This window comes from Cyanistes caeruleus, chromosome 19, assembly GCF_971803275.1.
Source record: "Cyanistes caeruleus chromosome 19, bCyaCae1.hap1.1, whole genome shotgun sequence".
Classification (NCBI taxonomy): Eukaryota; Metazoa; Chordata; class Aves; order Passeriformes; family Paridae; genus Cyanistes; species Cyanistes caeruleus.
Genome location: NC_141719.1, coordinates 11,660,330 through 11,683,792, shown reverse-complemented (window position 1 = coordinate 11,683,792; position 23,463 = coordinate 11,660,330). Strand labels below are relative to the sequence as shown.

Below are 23,463 nucleotides of genomic sequence, written 5' to 3'. Positions count from 1 at the left end.
AAGTCACGCATAGATCTTTTTCTTAGAAGACCCCAAACAGCAAATGTTCTTCTGCTCTTACAGCCAAAAAAATGTGTTTTGTCTGACACGTCAACAGTGAATCTCAAAGCACATTTTTCAGCAAGACTCAGTCTTTTGCTGTTCAAGAGTTTTAAATACTAAAATCTGGATATACTTCTTAATTGAGTTCAGAGTTCTATTGTGAAAGGTTTTAAACTGTTGAAGGAGTAGTAAATGAAAAGTCAGAAGAGCAAGAGCTATCCTTTCTTAATGCTCTGAAGTATTTATCTGGGAGTAGTGAGGAAGGCTGCCAGCTGAAATGTTGCTGACGTGACAAAGCAAATACAGAGATCAGTCAAGGAACTAACAGTGTCTAACTAGAGGTAAGTATCTTTATACTCCATCTCTAATTTGCCGTCCATTCTCAGACAAATACAGAACTGCTGATATCGCAGACTGTGTCACTAGCAAAATGCTTTTAAGAGCATAAGCATTTTAATGCCCTTTAGTAGACAGACCTTTTTCCTACTGGCACAAAGATGAGCTCTATCTCAGAAGCACTGAGAAAGCTGCTAAAACAATCCATTCCAAAGCTGTTGGTTCTCAGACAGAGTGCCTCTGCTGTTGCCAAGGTTGTTTACTCTTCCACAAGTAGAAGAATACTTCCTTCAACAGGTCCAGCAGCAGGGAACAGCTGTGCGACTCAGGTCGAGCCCGTTTTCCCCTACTTCCAGTGAATGGCCCTACTTCCTTCTTTCAGACTTAGGAAGAGCCAGAGGCAGAGGTAAACTCTGGTTTTCTGTCACAAGCGTGGGCTGACTAAATGCTAATAACTTCTGTCATTTCAGTCCACCCAGTACATTAATTCCTGGAGCAGCATATAGCTTGATTGGGCCGTTGCGGCGGCACAGCATTTGATTACACCTTAAGTCTTGCCAGTTTAATTAAAGTAGCATAAAAAAGGTAATAATGTATTTATTCAAACACGGGTGTTTATGTAAACTAGACCTATGACCTTTTTAGTGTAGATATATGGAGAAGCTTTTGAAGATGACCTCTATAGATTGCTGAAAGATTTCTTGCCAAAAGATGCTTGGCATTAAGCACAAGTAGGTATCAGTCTTCAGATTGCAAAAGATAGATCTTGCTACATTGAAGAGCTTGTAATTTTGCTTCACTTAGATGTAGCCTTGAAATTATACCTTGAGGAGCCAGTCCTAGCTGAGGTACCATAGGAGACAGAAATCCACAGCATAAACATACTCCTACACTGTGTTTTCTTAGGAGATTTCAAGTCCTAAAGAGCATCACTTGACAGTAAAGACAGCTTGATGGCATGTTGGTATTCAGAATATTTTGGGCTTTATAAGTTATGACAGTTCATAAAACTTTACCTGCAAACAAAACCTGGAGCACTGTGTAGGGGAGAACGTTAATACTTTTTACACAGCAGAGCACAAAATTAATTGCTGTTATTTTAAATTAGGTGATGCTTTCAAATAGACTTCAGGATCATTTAGAGCAGAAGCAGATACCCATTTTGGAAATGCCCATTTGGCCAAACTGTGAGTCATGGCAAAAGCAGTCCCCTTGCCCACAATAAATTTTGGCTGCCTGTCAGCTAAATGTCAGCTCTTTTCTATAAACACTCTTGTGTCTGTGTAGCTGTTTAATAGGCATGTGCAGATGGAGCCCAGTGTCCATATCGAGGTGTTAATTTCTTCTGCTTATATTCTCAAACCCACAGTTTTTGACAACCAGATATTTATTCACTACATTTGCAACAGTTTACTAGAAAAGCATAAAAAAAAAATCTAAGTATAAATATACACATTACATTAAAGTGCATTAACAAGAAACAAAATGTCATCTTGCACACAATTGAAGTGCATTCCCATAATCCTAAAAACAAGTGTGGCACAGAGACACAGACGCACACACACAAGTCAATACTTACCGCTGTAACATGTAAGAGTTTGCATTCTGAAATTCTTCTGTTTATGATTGTCTACCAAACTAAACATTTCCTTTGGAATGTACCAAAGGTGCGTATGTGAATTTTGATTTTTCATTTTGTAGTTTGATTGCTTGATTACAGGAATGTTCTAATTTGTTTTTAAAGAAGGATTCTACATTGTCCAAGATAAGTTTGTGTGGATGGAATTTAATATTAGCACGAGATCTCCCCACTCCTTTACACCATACCTTCATACCATTTCAATTCTTAACTTTAGGGAGCTGGCTTTGCTTGAAACAGATAGCTGCATCACTTTCAGACTTCTAATTCTGCTGAGGTCTTCTAGGCTTCAAGTGGCTACAAAATATTTAACTTAGAATTTTCAAAAAGGCAAGCTGATCTTTGGATCAGCTTGGAAGGAAGAAAGTAATTTTAACTCTGCACATTGTCTAATAATGGGCGAACTCTCTAATCTGTGGGTATTTGGCATGTTTTTTATATATATATATACACACGCACATGCGTAAATAGGTATGTGCAAACACATGTATACTTTTTTATATATATTCTTTGTGTTTTACTGGCATTTATACACATTTCATCTCTTTGTATCAGGCCCTTATTATCCTAAGATCCATTACATCATCAATCATACAATATTTTAACCATAAATCCCATAGTACACAATATGTATGACGATCCAAAATGCTTTAAAAATTTTGCTAGCTTGCAGAGTGAAAGACCATTCACTACTTTGATAGAAATAATCTTTGAAAACTGTCTTTTTGTTTTTTGATTGTTTACTTTCCAGACTTAGATACATTCGTGAACTGCGTGTCTAAAGAAATTACGTTTGTTTCAATAGTGTATGATGCAGGAGTAAACTAATATCTTTTGATGCTTGGCAATTCAGTTGCATAATTACTACATTCCCTTCCTTTTCCCTTTTTTCAAATCAAAAAATTTTAATCAGGTGAAGGTTGAACAAAGGTACATCTGGGTAGATGTTGTGTGAGACTGTTCTGCCTGTGACCCTGAGCAATCAGTGTCTCTTTAGCAGTGCTTTATACCGTCAACCATATACATCCTCAAAATATATGGACGAGCACATCTCACAGACTGCTCTTAAGGGCATCTCAGTGGTATTGAGACAGAAGAAATGCACTACCAGAATACCTGTAGGAATTTAAAATCAATTCCTTGCTTTTAAATATACAAAATACATATTTTTTAAAATATTTATCAATCTATTTAAATATTTACAATAAGCAGAGTTTAATTAAAAAGGAGCCTGGCTGAACAATACTGGGAACCTAAGGACTAGCCACCTGTGGGGTTTAGTTGGGCTGGTTTTGGTTTTGTAACACACAGGGGAGGAAGGAGAAAGGTCTATAAAACAGGAGATCAATGTAAAGGTCTTTGTGGCCATGTCAATAGGAGCAGTTGGGTACATGGTTCAGCACAATCTAGTATAGTGGCCAGAAGGTGTCTAGCCTAGGGATCTGGCATGGAGGTTTGTGCCCATCAGTAAAACAAATCTCTTTCCAGGAAGATAAAGGCAGCTGAACAGAAAGAGGACTGGAGGGCTAGCACACATTTGGGTGTTACCCTTGAATGGGACAGAATGGGAGCAAGGAGCTTAAATGGCTTTAGAATTCTGAAGTCATCTCAAGCCTGCCATTGTTGATGTTGCTAAGAGAGCTGCATTAAGAGTTTCTCACCTTTGTATTGATGCTTCTTGAAATTAATTAAAACAATAGAAGATTTTACACTGCTTATATGGCTTTTTAAACTGCTTAGTGAATTCAGTTCTAACCCTTTTTTTCCTCGCAGTCAATAAAGGAGTCCTGTGATTTGACCACTGTCATTCAGTAAGCATCTCCTGCTGTCATAAATACTGCAAGCCATTGGTAGGTCTGTGCTGAGAACAGCACAAGAGCATTGGTGGTCCCAGTCAGTGACTGATCTTCGAGTTGAAGAAAATAACTTGTATAGGCAAATGAGGCCTTTCTGGGAACACTAGTTTTACTTCTGAGATTATTTATGGTTTCTTGTTGAGAGAAACATGGCCTCCTTGTCTTCCTAACTTCCTCTTGTGTCTCAAATCACATAAAATTACAACATAAAACTTCTTGTTTCCAACTTAAAGCTTAACTGTAAAAGTATTATGTATGGAAAATGAAACATAGTCTGGAAAGTCAGTACGATAAGCACAAATGACATTCTGTCACATACAAAGCAGTCCAGACAATTTTCAGAATGTACAGAAACTTAAAATTGTGCCAAAACAATGAGGTCGAAGGATTAACTATTTAGTTCTGTGATAACAGCATAGCATTAACTAGCAAAGAAATCCAGTGATGAAAGCACACAGCAAGACAAAAATGGCTGAGAATCAGGATCCACCTTTGGCAAGGTTTCTAGTTTTTGCTTTTTGAAACAACAGGGAACTCCAGTCTGAAAGTTGCATCAGGCCTTCATTTATCATCTGAAGCAGACTTCAAGGATGTATGTGGATTCCATTTTTCTCTTGCCTTCTGGAGCTATCGGTGTTGTGTTTCAAGTACCAGTTTAGTCTTTAGCAAACTGGAGCTAAGTTCAGTAAGTAAGCTGTTACAACTGAGAAATGTCATTCACTACAATTGCTACCAATAAATTAATAAAAGACTTTAAAATAATGCACTACATAGGATATAAAAACAATTTATTCTGTGCGGCATCCATTTATTTTGAAAGTTCTGATTCTAACTTACCGATTTCTGTGCAAGGTTGTCCTAACAATGCAAAAGTATTTTCAAGAAACTTCCAAAATGGAAGCTGGTATCTGAGATAGTTCATTTTGTTTCTGTTTTAAAAATTTAAAGGGTACACTGAGTTTTAATGGATTAGGGTCTTTTAGTTTTCAGTTATTAAGCAGAACAATTTCAGCACTTAAAAGCTAATATTCCTTTGCTACTACGAAGAAAACAGAATGCTAGTTAGTCTGTTTGGAAGATTGTTACTGCAGTCACAAAGCCTAGACAGCACCCCAGATTTCAGAGGTGGGATGCAGTAGCATGATTTTATATTTAAAAAATCACATTTCTTGAGTGGTTTTGAGTGGAAAAAAAAAAACTAGAATGCTTTCCTTTTGCCTTCCTTTTCTATTCAGTACCATGCCATCATAAAAATAATGAACAGTTCTATCATGTTTCCTCAAACAGCAAGAATGGCACTTTGAACTTCCATAGATTAAGCCAAAGGGTGGGGAAGTGGGTTAAATGGGGAAGAAAAAAACCTCAAAACCAATCACGTTAAAAACTTCCCATGATGCTAACATTGCATTTTATCGATGACTAGCATGTTTCAAAGTAGTTCAGTCTCTTCCCTAAGTCTGCCCACTCTATACGTCATCTGGAAACTTGCACCATTTCCTTTATATGCAAAATGGACGCTTGCTCAGAATATTCTACTAAACCTAATAATCATCTTCTCCATGTAATCACTTGTAATACTCCACAACGCTCTATGGAAACTTTACTGTAAACAGTGTATGGAATTGTGAGCTAATTTTCTTTGCTTAAGGTTAGTCAGGATCCATTCTGCTCATTTTCTTTTAGTGCTACCCTGGAATATCACTTGTGTGATCTGCTAAGGACAGTATCTGTAATGTGCCTTTCTAAAAACAGGACTTCCAGATGATAATTGCAAAGATTACAGGTTTCGGCAGAAGTGCATTTGCATAAATCAGAGTTACAGATATTATCAAAATTAAATTCAGGCTGAGCCAATTAATCTAAAAAATATAAAAAGGTAAGAAATTCAAAAATCTAATGAAGACCTTTAAGTTCCTGAGATTTTTATCCATCTCAAACTTTTTCCTTCACAGAGAACATAGGGAAATTATATTTAGTCACACAACACAGCAATTTCATCAATATTGTCTCAAAACATACATATAATTCCACTTTTCTTAAAATACGCTTTTCCTGTATCTTCCAAGTGAGCAGTTTCTGGTGCATAGCAAGAGCCTACTTGTGTTCATAAAAGCTTTTTAGTTTACATAAAATGTATAACCACAATGTTCCACCTTTTAGTGATAAAGCTAATTTTCCAGTAAGATAGTGTCTAGATGATCAGCTTCCAAAGAGACCTGGTAAGCCGACTAGCTCCCAGTTACTAAAGCAGATTGCCCAGCCCTAAACTATTTCTGTTTCTAAAATAAATAGTGTTGAAAATCTTTCTTTTCTAAATACTTTTCGGTTGCTTGTCATGCTCACACACATGTTTCTGGGTTGGTTACAACTTCGCCATTTTTTTCAGCCTCATCTTTCAGAAACTGCTCCACTTCAATAGAGTCCACCTTGGCATCTTCAGGAGTTTTTTCAGATTTGTTTAATTCCTCTCTTTCTGACACTTCTTTTGCATGTGGTTCTTCTAATTTTTTCTTAATGCAGAAGAAGTTTCCCAAGGCCAATACAAGGGCTGAGGTGGTAACTTCAATTCCAGCAATAATGAAAACAAACATGTACCTCCCTGTTGCATCCAGGAGTTTTCCTGAAAAAGACAACATTCCAGGTAATTAACAAAAATTATTATCTTGCAGTGAATATTTTTCTACTCTTTTAGAACATTTTGACTCTCCTGTCCAGAATCACCATGACTCCCTAACCGAGTTTTTTGAAATAGGATTTAAACAAGTTATAACAAAATATTTCTTGATTATTTCAGTTCAGTTTAACAGTCATTGACATTACACGACATCCCAAAACACATACACAGAGGCGTGCAGTTCATCTGAAATAAAACCAGCCTTGCCTTCGGATGCAAGAGATCACACATACTTCAGATAAAAATGTGTGCATCCATGGATGGGATCTGTATCATCTGTATCGTGATCTGATCATCATTATCCTCTTGCTCCCAATCTCAGTTATCTTTCTACATGGGCAGTGCACATTTTAAGATCTGCTTAAAATGCAAATCTTATTCATTAGTCAGTCTGGACTAACTGACTGATTCTGACACTGGTAAAGGTAAATTTTCACAGGACTTGGTGGATGTGAAAGAACAGGTGGGAGGATATGAAGGAAGTGCCTCTTCAAACCTGAAGATCAGAGGAAGTAGTGCATAGTACTGGTTTACCCATGAAGGGGCTTCTGTCAAAATAAAGATACTTGATGTTTTTAGTGTCTGGTATAAAGAGTAAACATTTTATGGCAGTGATCTGGTGGGTTTTGGGAGTGTGTTTCAGTTCAGGGTCTGTAGCATGTATGTGCTTTGATTAGTCATTAATTTGTATTTTGACTTTAAATTAATGAATTTTACTATTTTGTCCCTTATTCTTGGGTTGTAAGACCTGCAACAGAGGCACTGTACCTTCCTTAAATCAATCTTATTTTATAGTCCTTGTGAGAATTTTTTTCTTCTTTCAGATGTTTTCTTTCCTCCCCCAAATCTACCATGGATCTAGAGAATTTATCCTAATATTTCCCAAAGAAAATTGACAGGTTTCATATTCTGAATCCCAGTCAGCTGTCTACCAATAAGAAGTTGAGTGCAGGCTTTCAGAGCAGAAATAGCAGCACCTCCAGATGGCAATTTAACCAGTCCTGAAACAGATCCAAGAAATGAAAAGTTCATTCCATCCCAACTTGGACTGTTTCAGAGTGTAACTACATAAAGCCTTTGAAACATGTGCAGCACAATCTGCATTTCTCAAGTGACTCGCATCTTTTTCTCAGCTCCCTTATATTTTGTGAAAATGAATGCAACGCACACAAATTTAAGTTCTGAACTAAATGGCACACTTGCCTGCTGATGGTGGACCAATCAGAACAGCCACAGCTTCTGCCAGGAGCACTAAACCAATAGCACTGGAAAACTTCTGAGTGCCAACGATAGCCATGAGAACTTCAAACTGAAGAGCACCTACCATTCCATAAGAAATGCCAAAGAAAATGCAAAAGACCACCAGTCCACCATAATCAACAGACATAGAACCCATGAGATCAGTAAAGCCATTAAAAATCATAGCAAAACTGAAGAGGTAGACACAGCGTGGTCTAACCCATTTAAGACCAGCTACCATTCCACAGATTGGGCGAGCAAAGATATCAATGAATCCCAGAATAGTCAGAAGAAAAGCTGCTTTGGTGTCTTGATACCCTAAATCCTTGGCATAACTCACAACAAACACTGGGGGAACGAAGAGACCAAGCACCATGATAGATGCTGCTAGCGTATAGATTACAAAACCACCATCTTTAAACACACTGAAATCCAGAAGTTTTTTCTTCACTTTCTTCTCAGCTGGCTCTTTGGTAGCTTCAGCCTTTTTGGGTGGCTCCAAAGGTCTCATTAGTGCACCGCATACACAGCAGTTGAGCAGCATCCCACCCAGGATAAGGAATCCTCCTCTCCAACCATACTCATGTTGTAGTATCTGCCCCAACGGTGAGAGAGCACAAAGAAATACTGGACTCCCAGCAGCAGATAGCCCATTGGCTAAGGGCCGGCGTTTGTCAAAATAACGGTTTAACATGATGAGCGAAGGCTGAAAGTTTAGTGCCAAACCCAAACCTGTAGGAGAGGGTACATAAAAATTAATACTGGCCTACAATATCACTGTTAAAGATACTCTAATTACAGTTTTTCTGAATCATGACTTAAGAAAATAATTTTATTCTAAATGGACAAAAGAATCCTAAGGTAACACATAGTATTCTTTTCCTTTATGATTACACTTTGAGTTATTAAACATTCATAACAAAAATAAATTACCTCTTAATCCCACATTTATCTGACATCTTTATATAAGGCTGGGTGATCCTGATGCTTGAGGTATTTTTCACTTACACAAAACTTCAAAGCCAAGACCTAACTTTACTCATTTTCAGCAATTCATAGTACTTACCAGTAATCACACCTGCAGTAAGATAGATCTGAACGATGCTTGTGCAGAAGGATGCTATCACCATCCCCATTGAGGCAAAAAGGCCACCCACTAGCATGACAGGGCGACAACCAAAGCGATTGACACATACACTACAAAGTGGACCTAGGCAAGAAAAGCAGATTACAGTTGCTAAGATAAACCAACTTTTGCAACTTATTTTATGACACTTTGTATTTCGTTGGTGGACTTCAAAGTGTAAAGTTCATGGTTAGAATCAATGATCTTAAAGGTCTAAGGTCTTTCCAACCGCAATGATTCTGACTCATTTTGGACTTTGTCCATACAGTCAAGCCAATCTGGAAAAACGTCCTTTCCTCTGTAGTCAAATACTTCAATCTTTTTTGTCTTCAGAGTGCCTTGTGATTTTTCTTTTTCATCATCTTTAGCGACTACTGAGTTACAGAGACATAATTTTATATCCAAGATGGATTGGCTTAAATAATCTTTTCATTTATGTGATTAATAGTAATTCTTTTTGCCTTACTTGCACACAAGTCATGATATACACTGTAAATGGCAGTAAGATTTACAAATTTAATTGTATGACATAATGCTGTTTCAAAACCAGGTAACTACTCACCTGTTCCATAAAGCATGGCCAACAGAATGGAGGAAATCCATGCAGTGTCACTATATCCAATGCCAAATTCCCGGATAAGTTCTTTAAAGAAGACGCTAACTGCCTTGGGAAAGGCATAGGAGAATCCTGTGATGATAAAACAGCCAAAAAGGACAGCCCAGCCCCAGCCTCCATCGGGGGCTTTAACACCTGATGGACCATCATCAGCTACTACAGCTCCCATGATGAAGAAGCTTGTGTGTTCCCTAAGAAACAAAAAGCAATTAGTATCTATAAAATTGCGCTAACATTAAAACTAAGGCATGGAAGTACTTAAAATAAAAGTCTTGAAGATGCAGTGCAATTTTAACTATTCCCCGTTTGGGTTTAGTTCTTACAAAGCTTGCAAAAATACATGAAAATGAGATGCACACAGCTGAGTTTTAAATGAATGGCCCCTCACAGCTCTCAAAGTCAGAGCTAGATTTCATCCAAATCACTGTTTCATAAAAAAAACTGAAGCCATGACAGCACTTCAGGGGTATATCTGACTTTCACAGATATGTAATAATTACTGCATTGAAGTTTGCAGGATGTTTTATATAACGCTGTGTTACATGAAGCTCCTGGCCTATTCACTTAAGAGACCTGGTACATCACAAGTGTTCTGTGAAATGGTGGACTAATCACACAGATTTTTTTATTGCCCACTGAGGACAGCAGTACAATGCTGATACACTGTTATCTTGAAAAGATAGAAAGATTCCTTCGAGATGATGATGAAAAAACATTTTTCACACATCAAGTAAGTTCGTAAACTGCAGTGAAGATCTCCATGAGCCAATTTTGTGGATGCTGGGACTTAGTAACTGCAGCAATGCTCCATACAACTGTAATTTGCCTGAAGCAAATACTTTCCATTGTTGTTATTACATGATCAGTAAGAAAAAGTAGTATTTAATGAATCATATTTTAAACATTTTCTGTATGCAGCCATAATCATCTTTGCATCTAAAAATTAAAACCTTTGCTCATGATAATGTTGCATTCTAGGCAGTAATGCTGTCAGGTTTTAAAAGGGAGACATGGGGTAAATAAGACACTGAAAAGGCACATAAAGTGTCCCTGTATGTGAGGAGTGCAGCGTGTTACTGCATCACATCTAGGTTTTTTTGTGTTCTACACAAGTCTTGAAATGTTAAAGTGACCTACGAGCAAGGATCATTAAACGTTAAATCTTAGCATGTACAAAACTGCACTTTAAAGTGTAATTGACTGTATCAGTGTTTCTCTTCAGTGGTATCTAGAAGAGGAGAGCAAGCACAGTTGCACACATGTAAAGAATGCTTCTGCTTTCAACAGTTACAGGCCTGCACAGCGATTGTTGTAAGTTGGGAGCAGTGCAATTCTTAAAAGCTCCGTTTCAGAGCCAGGCTATATATGACACAACAATCTCATGCAGACTTGTCTAGACAGCTGAGCATCAAATGCGTGATTGTTAATGGGCCAGTATGGATGTACTTAATATGATACTTAGACCAGCACTCCCACTTCTTGGAAGAAACAACTTTATATACATGATACAGAAATAAATCTGGCCATGACTGTGGTTGTTCTAATGCCCTGGCCTGCATGACGACAGTAAGCCTCACACTTTTGGCTTTACCTCTTGTTTTCTGGAAATCAAATATAAACAGCAATTTCTCCTAAGTCCAAGCAACTAGAACATAAAATACTTTAACAAGAAGGGAAACAGAATACCTCCACAAAACTACTCATCGAGGTGTCTGGCTACAGATGGCTCATTTGCTGATTGCTGTGAGAGTATGTAAAAATGTACAGCTTGGTAGACTCAGCAATTTCTGCAGCAGGCTTTGAGTTGCTAAATGACAATCTTAAGATGTGTCTCTGCCAAGACTCCTAACACTTCGACCTGTCCACCCTTTGAAACTCTTTTTCCCAGTAGCTTTTGTTTGACATAATGTATAAAACATTCTTCAAATAAGGACTTTTTTTTTTTTAAAGCAATAGCTAGACAGCACAGAGCAGGTGCACAAAGGATAATCCCTGTGACAGTGGCAACTCTGTAATATTAATGACAACAAGGGAAATGCTGACAGAAGTATCTCAGCTCAAATGTATAAAGAATAGGAATAAGATGTAAAATTGGAGCACTGCAGGGGGTAGGAAGCATTATTACTCACACTACCAAGTTGTCAGAATATTTCATTTGGAATGAAGGTTTAAAATGCTGGGGGAAGGGTTGGGGAGTTTTTGTTCATTTCCATTACCCATCTAATAGCAGCACAAAGTTAGTAATAATATATGAGCATGCTTTGTTGAAAAATAGCAACTGGCAGTCTCTCCAGACTGCTTATACTGTGCTGGATGGGGACATTCAGTGCCTTAAGGCATTCATCTCTGCACACAGGCTGGGACAGTTTATTGAGTCTACGGCCAAGTTGTTGTAAGGGCAGCCTCTGCAAACCTACAGTGCTGAACCCCGACGGCAAAGTACATCCACGCCATATGAAGCGGCGAGTGGCTTTGAAGTGGCTTCCAGAAGAGAACTGTCCGAGGTTTTCGGGGGGACAGACAGAAGTCAACTCGGCACCCGGCACACCAAGCCCGGTGCGGACGCGCCTCGGAGGAAGAGGGCTTCACCCGCTCTCCGACCCTCTGGGCGGTGCTGCACGAGCCACTGCCGCCCGCGGCCCCGCGTGACCCCGCGCGGCGGTGCCCCAGCAGGGCGCGCGCGGGCGGCCGCCGCACTGAGACGTGCGGGACGTGACTCGCGCGGGAGGCGGGCGCTGCCCGAGAGTTGCGCGCGCGGCGCGGGCGGAGCCGGGGCCGCACCCCCGCCCAGCGCTCGCAACCGCCGTTGCCGGAGCCCGGTGCTCCCACAGGAGAGGGGAAACCTCCTTCTTCCTGGCCTTTCTTGAGCTCTTCCATGCCAAGCAAATCAAAGTCAGCCTGTAAGAGACACATTCTCTTGCACCTGCCTTACGGAACTCACCATCTTTGCCATGAGTAACAGTCTCTAAAAAGGTTTTACGTTTTGCTGTGATGAAAGAGCTAGACTTGCTGATGTGAGGGAACCTGGCCTACTTTTCAGCATTTCATTAAAATAGGCCTACAAGGAAACGCACATTTACCCTTCTTTACATCATGTCTACTACCACATTTGGCTAAAAATCACCATAAACTGGCACACCAGATCTTCAAGTGCCATATTTTTAAGAGTGGTTCACATTTGCACACGCATGCATCAAAAATAGCTCTCTTAAAGGGAAAGGCTGAGAGAATTCAGATTGTTCAGCCTGCAGAAAAGGATGCTCTGGGGAAACCTTACTGTACCTTTTCAGTGCCTGAAGTGGCTACAAGAACGCTGGAGAGGGACTTACTACAAGGGCATGTAGTGATAGAACACGGTGGAATGGCTTCAAACTTCCAGTAGGTTTATATTGGGTATTAGGAAGAAATTCTTTAGTGTGAGGGTGATGAGGCCCTGGCAAAGGTTGCTCAGAGAAGCTGTGGCTGTCCCATCCCTGGAAGAGTTCCAGGCCAGGTTGGACAGGGTTTGGAGCAACCTGGCCTAATGGAAGGTGTTCCTGCCCACAACGGAGGGTTGAAACAAGATTAAGATTTCTTCCAACCCAAACCACTCTATGATCCCACAATCAGCATTACACATCTGGTTTTGTCCATTGGTTGTTTGTGTTAACACATCAAAATCAAAAGACCGTGAACCAGAAGTAAATGAACCTTGTCTCCATAAACACAGCAAGGATGCCCTTCATCCTGCTGTGGTGTGCCTTACTTAGCTAAGACTGTATTCACCTCCTTAAGAAATAATAATACGCAGGTTCCCCCATTATTATGTACAAATGAGAAAAGGCAGGTTTGTGGTTGATCTGCACAGGCAAAATTTTAGGATTTGTCTACAGTGCTGGGATGCTATCAACGCCTGCTGAGACAGGAGGCTGCTGCCTAACTATTGCAACAGCTTGCTTTGCTTTCTGCTTTTGCTAGTTCAGCCCTATTTAGAGGCAAAGGATTACATTTAACTGGCTGTGGCTCAGTTTCATGTCTCCACAGCAGACATGATAGCATTTCTTCCAGATTACTTCTACCGTGAAGGTGTTCTTGCTTTGGTAATGTATAAAACAAAGGTAGCATCTGGGGAGTCATCTTCCTGATAGTATCTTCTTGTTGTCATGGAAACCAATATAGACTCAGGAGGAAATATTAGGTAGCATTGTGGGTGGTGTAATGGTGTGGTTTCTGGGATGATGTATATAAAAGAAGAATATTTGTATTATAAAAAGGAGCAGCTAGAAATGGCAAGAATCTATTATTTGTGTTTAGCCAGTACTCTTATTGGCAACATAGCTGTACTGCATGGTCAGGGCATTTATGTGCATGTACACTGATCTATATAGCTTGAGAACTTCCTGTTCTCAAGAAGAATTAATTTCAAGAATTCTCAAGAATAATTAATTTTTCTAACTGCGGCTGGAATCTACACAACCTTGAATTTCTATGATACAAATAAAAGATGGTTGTCAAAAATAGAACATAATCTTCCAAGCAGGGAACCAATTTCAGCCTAGACTTCAGTCTGGAGCCCCACCCTCTTGAGAAATGTGTAACTACAAAATAAGGAAGATGGTCTAAGCTGGGCAATGTAGACATCCTCCCTCAGGTTTTCTATCTGTGAAACAAACTAATTCTCTCTTCATAAGATGTTGGGGGTATGAATACTTTGAAAAGCATAGGCTGCTCAATACTGTGTTCATAGGAGTTATAGATCTCCTGTATTTGTCCAAGGGTATTAAAACCTAAGCAGACTGAACAATATATGCATGTTATCCTTGGTTTTTAGTTAGGATCCCTATGACTAACCAACTCTACTGAAAATTTTCAGGAAACGATTCCTGAAAAAATATTTTTATTTTAATAATTCTCCGGACCCTTAGGACAGCCCTCAACATATAGAGCAACTACCCTTTGTATTGACATGATTGACATAAAGTAATGCCTATTCAGCATTACTTTAACTCCTTCCTGATTCTCTAAAGTACAAATGAATATATCCTTAAGTCAGATTTTATTACAACTCAGGTACCTCAGATAAGCCATTTAGATGGTATAACCCACTAGTGCATTTCCTGGGGCTTACCTGCTTAAATATTAGCCAGTTTAATTATATGTTCATTCCAAAGGCTGCTGCAAACTTCTGTTCCCTACAAAATCATTACCATATTTACCAATGCCTATCCTGTTCTCCCTGGAAGGCCCCACAATGACTGCCACTGTCCTATTTTGGCCTCCTCCGTTTCAACTGAGACAGTTTTCCAGATCTGCTGACTTTCTTAAGGTTTTTCCCCATTCTCTCATCTCCCTCTCAGAACTCCTAGGGATAATTCTGTGCTGTGCTGTCTGTAGCTGCAAGTGACGTTCCTTGTAAATGTATCCATTTAGCCTCTAAACATCTTAACTGTTCACTGCTGCTGCACAGTGAGTAACATTCATCACAAGTTATTAGTAGACCGCACTGACAGTAAATTCACACTGCAATTTTATATGTGTAGAAGATACCACTCACCGGTCTAAATTCTATTATATTATCTGGGTAAAGTGCTCTATAGGGAAAGTTGTGACAATTTAGTTGCTTGTTTTGTTTTATATCATGAAAATGTTAGAACCCTGCTCTCTATATTATTTGGGAAAACAAATACACTAGCCCTATTACAATTGCATTGTTAACCTCCAGAGTTATTGTATCTGTATCAAATGCTCAGTTTTTGGAGAAATGGATTTATTTTGCTAAAAGTGTGTGGGTTTTTTACACCACATCCATTACTGTAAATTCTTACTGTCACCACCACAGAAGTACCTTAATACCAAAGAGTGTATGCCTTTTCTGTGTTCACAGAAAAGTGACAAGCATGCCTTCAGTTGTATTGCAATTATCTGACTGATTTCCATATGCTTTCAAAAATATAAGTTGCAGAATCCCAACTTCAGTTAGTATCATGAAAATTAATTTGAGCCCTGCAGCTATGATGGCTTTGCAATGTGTTGAAGCTTTAGAAAAACAGAAATGCTTGACAATTGCTTATATTGGAGAAGTGTCTTTGTATTGTTTAGTTCAAAACCAAAAAGTGACAGAGCTAGATAAATACTAATTAAGGGTCTAGTCCTGTCACCAGCTGGGTATCTGTGCTTATTTTTGCAGAATACCATGGAACTACCCTAATAAATAAAGTGCTCACATACACGTGCACTGTATCTCAACCTAGGTGAGCACATGTAGCTGAATATAGTGAGAAAAGATCGTCTGGCTCAGAGGTGTCATTTTACACAATCACATTGGACAGTGCAGCTGCATAGTAGGGCGTCATACATTGAGATACATGAATTGCCACTTCAGTCACCATTTAAAATGCCACTTTTTATTTCTATAATATACCTTGAGTTATACTTCTCACTGAACCACAAGAGGTGTACTGTACCAATAGATTCTGGTTTACGTTTTAAAACGGCTACACACTGCTTCCTCTGAAATAAACACTGCAAAACCGTACAGGACTTTACTCTGTTACATCCTAAACTGAACGGTTTGCCCAAAATGAGTGTATTTCCACTAGTGCTAACGGTCAGCGCCTAGTGAGGAAGCTCAATTGCTTAAATTCAACTCCGCCTTTGTGCGCTTTTTCTTCTCTCCACAAAATTGCTCAGAAGGCAAGCCGCAGACCCCTCCGGGTGGATTGCGAGCAGCATCAAAAAAAGGCTCTTTCCCAAGAGATGGAGAGGGGCTGCGGCAGCCGCCACGCGGGAGAGGCTGGGGGGGGAGAGGGGTCGGGAATACAATGGTGGCGGTCGCGACGTCGCCCCGGCCACGATGGCTCGCGCGGCGCTCCGGGGCGGGCACGTAGCCCGCGCAGCCCTCAGCCGAGACGGCTCCCGCGGAGTGCTCGGGTAGCCGCCGTAGCCGATGCTCACGCAGACCAGGAAGACACCGCGCGATTCCGTGCCCGGGCGCCCCACCGTTCTTGGTGTGCTTGCTGAACCGAGCAACGGAGTTCATGTCCGGGGCTGCGATGATGTCCTTATGAGGGAACGGTCCCTCAGACTGCTCGCCGCTCGCTCTAACGGACCTGAATGCTCACCGCCATGACAAAGAACTCCGAAATTCACCTCCCGGGGGCTCGACACTGCAACAGGAGGTGAGCACTAGCGAAAGGACCGCGCAGACGAGGCTTTCGCGGAGACCCCCAGTAACGGTGTGAGGCCACGAATGGCGGAAACAAAGCCCGAGCTCGCGGGTGTCCTACGAACCACCAGAGTGGCACTGTACGTGCCCTCGGGCCGGCGGCACTACGCGCCTAGGCGTGACCCGTCTGCCAGAGGAAAAGCCGGAGGCAGCGCTCTCTCGTAGCAGGCGGAGCGGTGCTCGGTGGCCAGCACCGCTCAGCGCCCGGACAGCGCTTTCAGGCCGGTGGAGCTGGGAACGATGGGAAACCCACACGGCAACGCGGGTTTCCCGACGAGGAGTTGCCCTCGCGTGGCCCCATGAGCTACGAGAAATGCAGCAGGCGGGACGGCGCCCCGCCGACCCTCGTAGGGTGGTGCCAAGGGGTGCGAGAACAGTCGGCGTCGCGTCCACGTCCCCACCGGCGCCCAGCGCAGCCTCTGGGCAAGGGATGAACCCGCGACTCCTACGCCGCGCTTTGCCCAAAGCTTGGGGGGCGCTCGGGCACATCCGCTGGCCCGAAGACCCCTACGCAGAGAAGCGCCCTCGGTCAGCCCGGCGTTCTGGATTCGGCTCACCCGGCTCCGGACCCCCCACGTCGCGCTCCCCACGGCGTTTGTCCGCATGCACCAGGCAAGCACTTCGCAACATCGCGCACGACGCCTCCGCCTCAGTACCTGAGTCACGTTCCGCGCCTCAACGTGAGGATGCCCGTGCTCGCGCCGGACCGCAGCTCGCTGTCCCCGTGTGCCCACGCAGACCCGCCCCAGCCCGTCTGGTCCCGCCGACTGGGGAGCGCTCCCGCGCGGCGGGTCTGTCGCTGCTCGCCCCGCCCTGCCACGCGGGGCGCGCCCTGGGTCCTATCGCCGCCGCGGTGACTCTCCCTCCGCTACAGGTTCATCCGTGCGGGGGCCACGGCAGCGCGCAGCTCAGCTCCGCCGGCGGCAGCTCGGAGCGGGGCCCCGGGGCCTCACAAGGCACCAGCTCGAGCTTTGCGCTGCTTGCGTGGAGTGCACCGCAGGGCCGGATCGTGCCGGCGTGGATGCTACACTGGCTGTCCGAAGGAACAGGACCTGAGCAGTGGACTTCAACTAATGAATGGGTTTCTGCGGTTGAGGTGTGTTCTGTGCTGCAGTTTCTGTTTTCCCGGGAGCAGTCAGTTTCTTCATTGTCTCCTCCCATGAGAATTACTCTTACAAGCTTCCTGCTTCGTTGTTTTATTCTTAGTAATTTTGAGCGTGATATTGTGCATTCCATACACAACCCTCAGAGTTGCCTTCTCATCCTTTACCAAAGGAGCATTCCCTGCAAATGTGATTTCATAGCATACTCCTTTTGCATCAGGATGGAATGAGCTTTCTGCATTAATCTTTTGTGACTCAACTGCGATTCATACAAATGCTGAATTATAAAACTGAATGTGTGCTGATATTGCTATTTAACATCTATGAAAGTTGTGGTGGGATTCTCAAGTGCACTACAGAAAGTAGCACTCCTAAGGCTACCTGGGGCTTAGGAAATTCAGGAGTAGGTGCTCAGCTCATTTGTGTGCTTCTAGCACACAATCCAGTATGTAGGGGAGTGACGCCTCACCTTAAATCCTGTGTTCAGTTTTCAGCCCCTCACAACAAGACAGACATTGAGAGGCTGGAACATGTCCAGAGAAGGGCAACAGAGAGAGCTAGGGAAGGGTCTAGAGCACAAGTCTGATGGACAGTAGCTGAGGGAACTGGAGAGACTCAGCCTGGAGAAAAGGAGGCTCAGGGGACACCTTATCACTCTCTACAACTACCTGAAAGGGGATTGTACCAAAGTGGTTGTATGTCTCTTCTCCCAGGTAACAAGTGATAGAACAAGAGAAAATGGCCTCAAGTTGTGCCAGGGGATCTTTAGATTGGATATTGGGAAAAATCTCTTCTCCAAATGGGTTGCCAAGCACTGGAATGGCATGTCCAGGGAAGTGATGGAGTCACCATCCCTGGAGGTTAACAGCTGGACTCGATGATCTTGGAAAAAGATATTTTCCAATCTAAATGATTCTATGATTCCTATCACCTATGTAGAGATACACATGGGTAGTGTTCTAAATAGAAGAGGGTAGGTAGGATACAATACTGTCTTTTGAGAACTATGATATTGCACAGACTAGTAGCTTCCAATATTTTAAAACCTACTTAGTGAAATTATGTAATACCAAGGCAGGAACTGAAGCTCTTTTAATGACTTAGAAGTTTTTTCTTTTCCTTGCGCACTATGTTTGCACTGGTTATTCGTTCAGTTTTGCTGAAGTATAGTACCCATGTGTACATGCTTAAGGATTCATTGCACTAAAGTGTGAAGATGAACAAGGCCACGTGGTTTATTTTGAGTAGGTAACATACAGCCAATAAGACTGCTAATCTTAATGACTAGTAAAGCCAGTTTTTGACTGTCCACTATTATCTGAAATTAGGCCGTTCACTTGCAGATTAGGTGTATTCAGGTTGCAGCATCAACCTCCGAATTGACATTGTGTAGACTCTAATCTTGTTTACTCATCATTAAAGTTTATTTGTTTGGGGCACTGTTGAATCACTAGAAGTCATCAATTACTCATTTGTAATATGCATTTAATTACACGACTAGGGGCTGATTGAAGGTGCATTGGAGAAGATGACAAGTAATTTGAAAGGGGAGGAAGGGGTGAGGAAGGGTTGCAAAAGATAATGCAGTTGATAGGTTAGGCAATGGCTAATATAAGAATGTAAAGAATATCAGCTGTCAGAATGGCGTAGGGATTTAGACATTCACCTATTATGTACTGATTCTGATGAGTGCTCTGAGGGGCCCACTGCAGAATATAAATTATGCTGGGACCTGCACTAGAATTTCTGTGTGTTCAGATGTAGAAAATAATTTGAAGTCATATACCATTGTATTTTAAACCAGAGGTGATTCATATAAATAAATGAACTAAATCCCTTTAATAATTGCAGTATTCTGAAATTATAATTAGCTAAACGGAACTTGCTTAATTTCAAAAGTCAAATTGTTAGTTCAGATTCTAATTTTCATTAATAGTTACTGGTGAAAATAAACCCCTTCTTTCTTTAAATGGTATGGGGCTAGGACACAAAATTCTCTTCTGATGACATAAGGAAAAATATGTAGGAACTACTGATAATACTCTATCTTCTCTAAGTTAGTGTACTTCAAGTATCATTAGGGTGCAGCATTCAAGTTTCTGGAAGGCAAAAGCTGTTTGTATGATCTAGAAAAACAGTAAAGTGACAGAACATTACAGGAAGTTTGCCTCGTGACTTCCAGACAAGCAAGTCATGTAGAGTGACTAAGGGAAAATCATGCTTTTGGCCTCCTTCTTGTGTTACATCTTCCTCTGTCTCACCCAGACAGTGTAAGGCAGTTTAGTTGATGGAGACAATTTTTAATAATTAAATGCCTTGGTAGCAGAATGTATTTATCTGCTCTGCATGACCTCGTGTTGCAGTTGGCCTGAGTTTGTTTTACAAGCTTTTTAAAGTTTTTCACATGATGCAGTGGGAGTTCGGAGAGGATGGGAAGTTTGTTCACACCCCTAGCGGCTGTATTTACTTGAATGGGGGCAACCGTCTCCTTCCTGACCTGCGCCAAGAAGAAACTGTTTAATACTAAACAGTTGGATAAACAAAATGTATAGGAAGATACGTGAACGAGAGCGTGAGATCTGAGAGAATGGGACAAGTACTAGCTGTGTTTTGGGAGAAAGAGGTCTTACTAAACGAAGCCGGGGCTGCAGAGGAACGTGCCCATGCTCACACGGTGCAGAGAAGAGGCTGCTGTGTGAGAGTAGTGAGGTTGGAACGGGGAGAATGTGAGGAGGAGAGAATACGCTGCCGGGTTCCTGGAAGTGAATGTAATGCGAGGAACTAAGAAACGCCGGCTCGTTGAGCAGGAGAGTAGACGGACGGGGCCGGGCGCTGCCTCCGGGAGCGAGGGCCGGAGAGGAGGCGGCTCGCGATCGCGAGGGGGCGGAGCGGCAGCGTTCCTCTAACGGTGGCGCCGCGGGCCCCACGGAGACGGGCCCGCCCGGCGGCCCGGGCCCGCCCGCCGCGGCGCTCCGGGGAGACGCGGCCTACAGCCGTGAGCGGAGGGCTGTGCAGGTTCGTGGCGCCTGGAGGCGACTCGCGGCTGGGCTGCTCCATCAGAAGGCAGTGCGGTCGCACAGCATCGCGTTGTGCTTCGGAGCTCCCGACCCGTCGCCTGCGCATCTCGCGTCCTTTTCTCTGGGGACCCACTGTCTTTGTGCACCCTTCCTGCTAAGTGCTCTCTCTTGTGCTGTCCTTGAGTCCAAAGCATTATCTTGTGCTCCTCTCTGCTGCCTTCATCTAACAGTCTGCAGTCTGCATCTAACATCTCGGCAGTCTGCCTGCCATCTGCTCTTCTGCCTCAGCGTCTGACCCTCAGGGCCTTCCATGGAATCCTTCCTTGTGGGCTCTGCTTCCTGACAGCCGGTCGTTCGGTTGGAAGTGTTGTCTTTTGCCGACACTCGTCTGTCTTTTCCTCCCTCTGTGCACTTAAAATTTAGTTAATCTTTTAAACTGTGGTAGCCACCTGATGCATTTGGAACAACTGTAACTGAAAGTGTGGTACAGAAAAAGCAGATCTTTCAGTGTTGCATGTTATAGGCAGGGAGGCAGTACTGTTCATGAATATCCACGATAGTGACTTTTTAATAAGTCATCTGCTTCTCCTTACCCAAATGAAGAAGATATTACTTACACTATCTGTGCATGGTAGCATGATTTGAACATTGCCAACAGGAATTTAGAATATGAAGAGAAAACACTATTTTAATTAACTTAAGGATAAATGTGAAATCTTGGCCAGCAGAATTGAAAGACCATCAGATCACGGTGTCCTTTAGCATGGTTTATATACTGTAAAGTATATCTGGGAAGAGCAAGCTTGAATTTTTTTTATACTTCTCACATCCAAAGATCAGTGACTCATTTTTTGATCCTAGAGAACCAGACTTTTCTAGATTGTTTGTGAAGAAAAACGTTATTTAAATTATGACATCCTTTAGCACAGAGGTATTGCATAGCATTTTCTGGTCTCAAAATCTCTCTTTCATTTAAAGAGATTAAAGAGCCACTATTTGAAAGGCATTGTCTGATTTGTTCTCTGCATCCCTGTGCTTATTCAGAAGGGATTATCTGCAACCAGTGACACAGAATAATACTGTACAGTGAGAGAAGCTGTATTGACTCCAGAGATTTTTCCCAAATCTCTAGAGAGAGATGAACATAAATAATAATTTTGTTTTTTAAAAGCATCTATACTGCTTAAAAACAATGTTGTTTTTTTTTCTTCTACAGAATTTAAAACTAGATATGAGGCAAATATGGAGAATAAACAATAGGAAGAGGTGGATGTGAAGCAAGTGAAGGGTTTTACCTGTAAAAGCACAGGCTTTCTGTTGGTTATTTTCTTTTTTAATTAAAAGCAGACAAATCGAACACAGCAGTTAATATTGTTAATAAAAGCGAAGGCTGAACTGTGCCTTGACTCATGATACATATCTCAAAGAAAAGAGAAATATGTGTGCAGCTTGCAGGTTGGAGGGAATAAACACTTATTTCTTGAATTCTGTCTGCACATAGTTCTTGTTTAATGTAACTACTGTCTTCAGAAATAATAGTCTCTTTGGGTTTATTCTCTGCTTAAAATAATAATTGTTGTAAAGAGCTGTAAACTGTGCTGGATCCAACTGCATTTATAATGTAGTAATGTAGGCTGGGTAAGTTTTAAATAACTTTTTTTGTTGTTGTGGCTGATCTGGGCAAGACTCTGGTATTCATCAAAGGTTGCTAAATGATTGATGTTAATGTGGTGTATATGCAAATTCATTTAAAGCCAGTTGAGGAATTTTATATGGAGCATTTCCTTTGGGAATGGAAGGAGTTTGAGTCTCTTAAACCCAGCAATTGCCTCTTTGCCAGGCTGAGCTGAATACTGATCACAATACAGCAGTCATTCTTCTGATCTGCCTTGCCCTTAAGGGTTAGGGGATGAACAAATAAGGTGTAAAAATGCATGTCTAGACTATACTGAGACAGCACTTCTGATAGACTTGGTTTGTATGCATATGTGCTGGCTATAGGATTCAGATTAGTTCAGGCGAAGTGTAAATTTAAAAGCAAAATCATGAATATGCATTTAGCTGTTTGCTAGTCTCCAGTTTTAGTTCAGACTTTTGTCTCTGTAGGTATTATATCAGTCTTGATCAGTCTTGTCTAATCAAATGCAGTGGTCATTCAGCTACGCAAAAGTCCTGTAATACAGAGTTGAAAGTTAATAGGAAGTTGCAGAACAACAAAATAGCAATCTAGGTTTGTTTGGGTGTGTGACAGGCTGCAGCAAACCTGTTAAATCTTTAAGGGATTAATGCAGAGCTTCAAAGGTTCAGTGTATCATTAGAGAACTGGTCTTGGTAGCAGTATCACCTCCTCAGATTTGTTTGAAATCCTGGTGTTACTGATATTCTTCCACCAGATCTCAGTGAAACTTTTTTGTTGATAACAATTAAAAATATTGGGAGAAGAAGGGAAAAGATACAGAGCTGCTTCTGTTTTTAAATGTATCTAAAAGATCAGATTTCTGCTGGTCAGCCAGATTGGTTTTTTTATGTAACAGAAATTTTTGAGTGGAGGAAGAACTCAGTTACACTGAAGTGAAGGTCTTGCACTACTTTTCAGCAGATCCACTATATT

The 23,463-nt window shown here is 41.7% G+C and overlaps 2 protein-coding genes and 1 long non-coding RNA gene across 36 annotated transcripts in view; 1 reads left to right on the top strand and 2 right to left on the bottom strand.

The window, feature by feature from the left end:
* Positions 1-4,644: 4,644 nt before the first annotated feature.
* Positions 4,645-17,547, bottom strand: SLC16A3 (solute carrier family 16 member 3). Of its 2 annotated transcripts, none has more exons than XM_086856945.1 (5): positions 17,389-17,547; positions 9,475-9,719; positions 8,853-8,996; positions 7,751-8,518; positions 4,645-6,493 (listed from the first exon to the last, which is right to left on the bottom strand). In XM_086856945.1, the coding sequence occupies exons 2-5, from the start codon at positions 9,695-9,697 to the stop codon at positions 6,213-6,215; spliced, it is 1,416 nt and encodes a 471-aa protein (XP_086713071.1). In that variant the 5' UTR covers positions 9,698-9,719; positions 17,389-17,547; the 3' UTR covers positions 4,645-6,212. The 2 variants fall into 2 exon arrangements, with proteins under 2 accessions (XP_086713071.1, XP_086713072.1); XM_086856946.1 differs by lacking the exon at positions 17,389-17,547 and adding an exon at positions 11,946-12,231.
* Positions 16,418-23,463, top strand: part of CCDC57 (coiled-coil domain containing 57) — a 32,755-nt gene continuing 25,709 nt past the window's right edge. For 11 of the 33 annotated variants that reach the window (XM_086856929.1, XM_086856930.1, XM_086856908.1 and 8 more), the window contains exon 1: positions 20,707-20,850. The gene's annotated coding sequence lies outside the window, so the exon portion shown is untranslated. Of the gene's footprint in view, positions 17,829-20,699; positions 20,851-23,463 lie in introns of those variants that run through there. The other 22 variants (XM_086856924.1, XM_086856915.1, XM_086856920.1 and 19 more) reach the window with 10 other exon arrangements.
* LOC147649851 (uncharacterized) overlaps positions 21,724-23,463 on the bottom strand; it is a 30,834-nt gene continuing 29,094 nt past the window's right edge. Inside the window, exon 7 of the long non-coding RNA XR_015277917.1 lies at positions 21,724-23,024. This is a non-coding gene — a long non-coding RNA (uncharacterized LOC147649851). The remainder of the gene's footprint in view (positions 23,025-23,463) is intronic.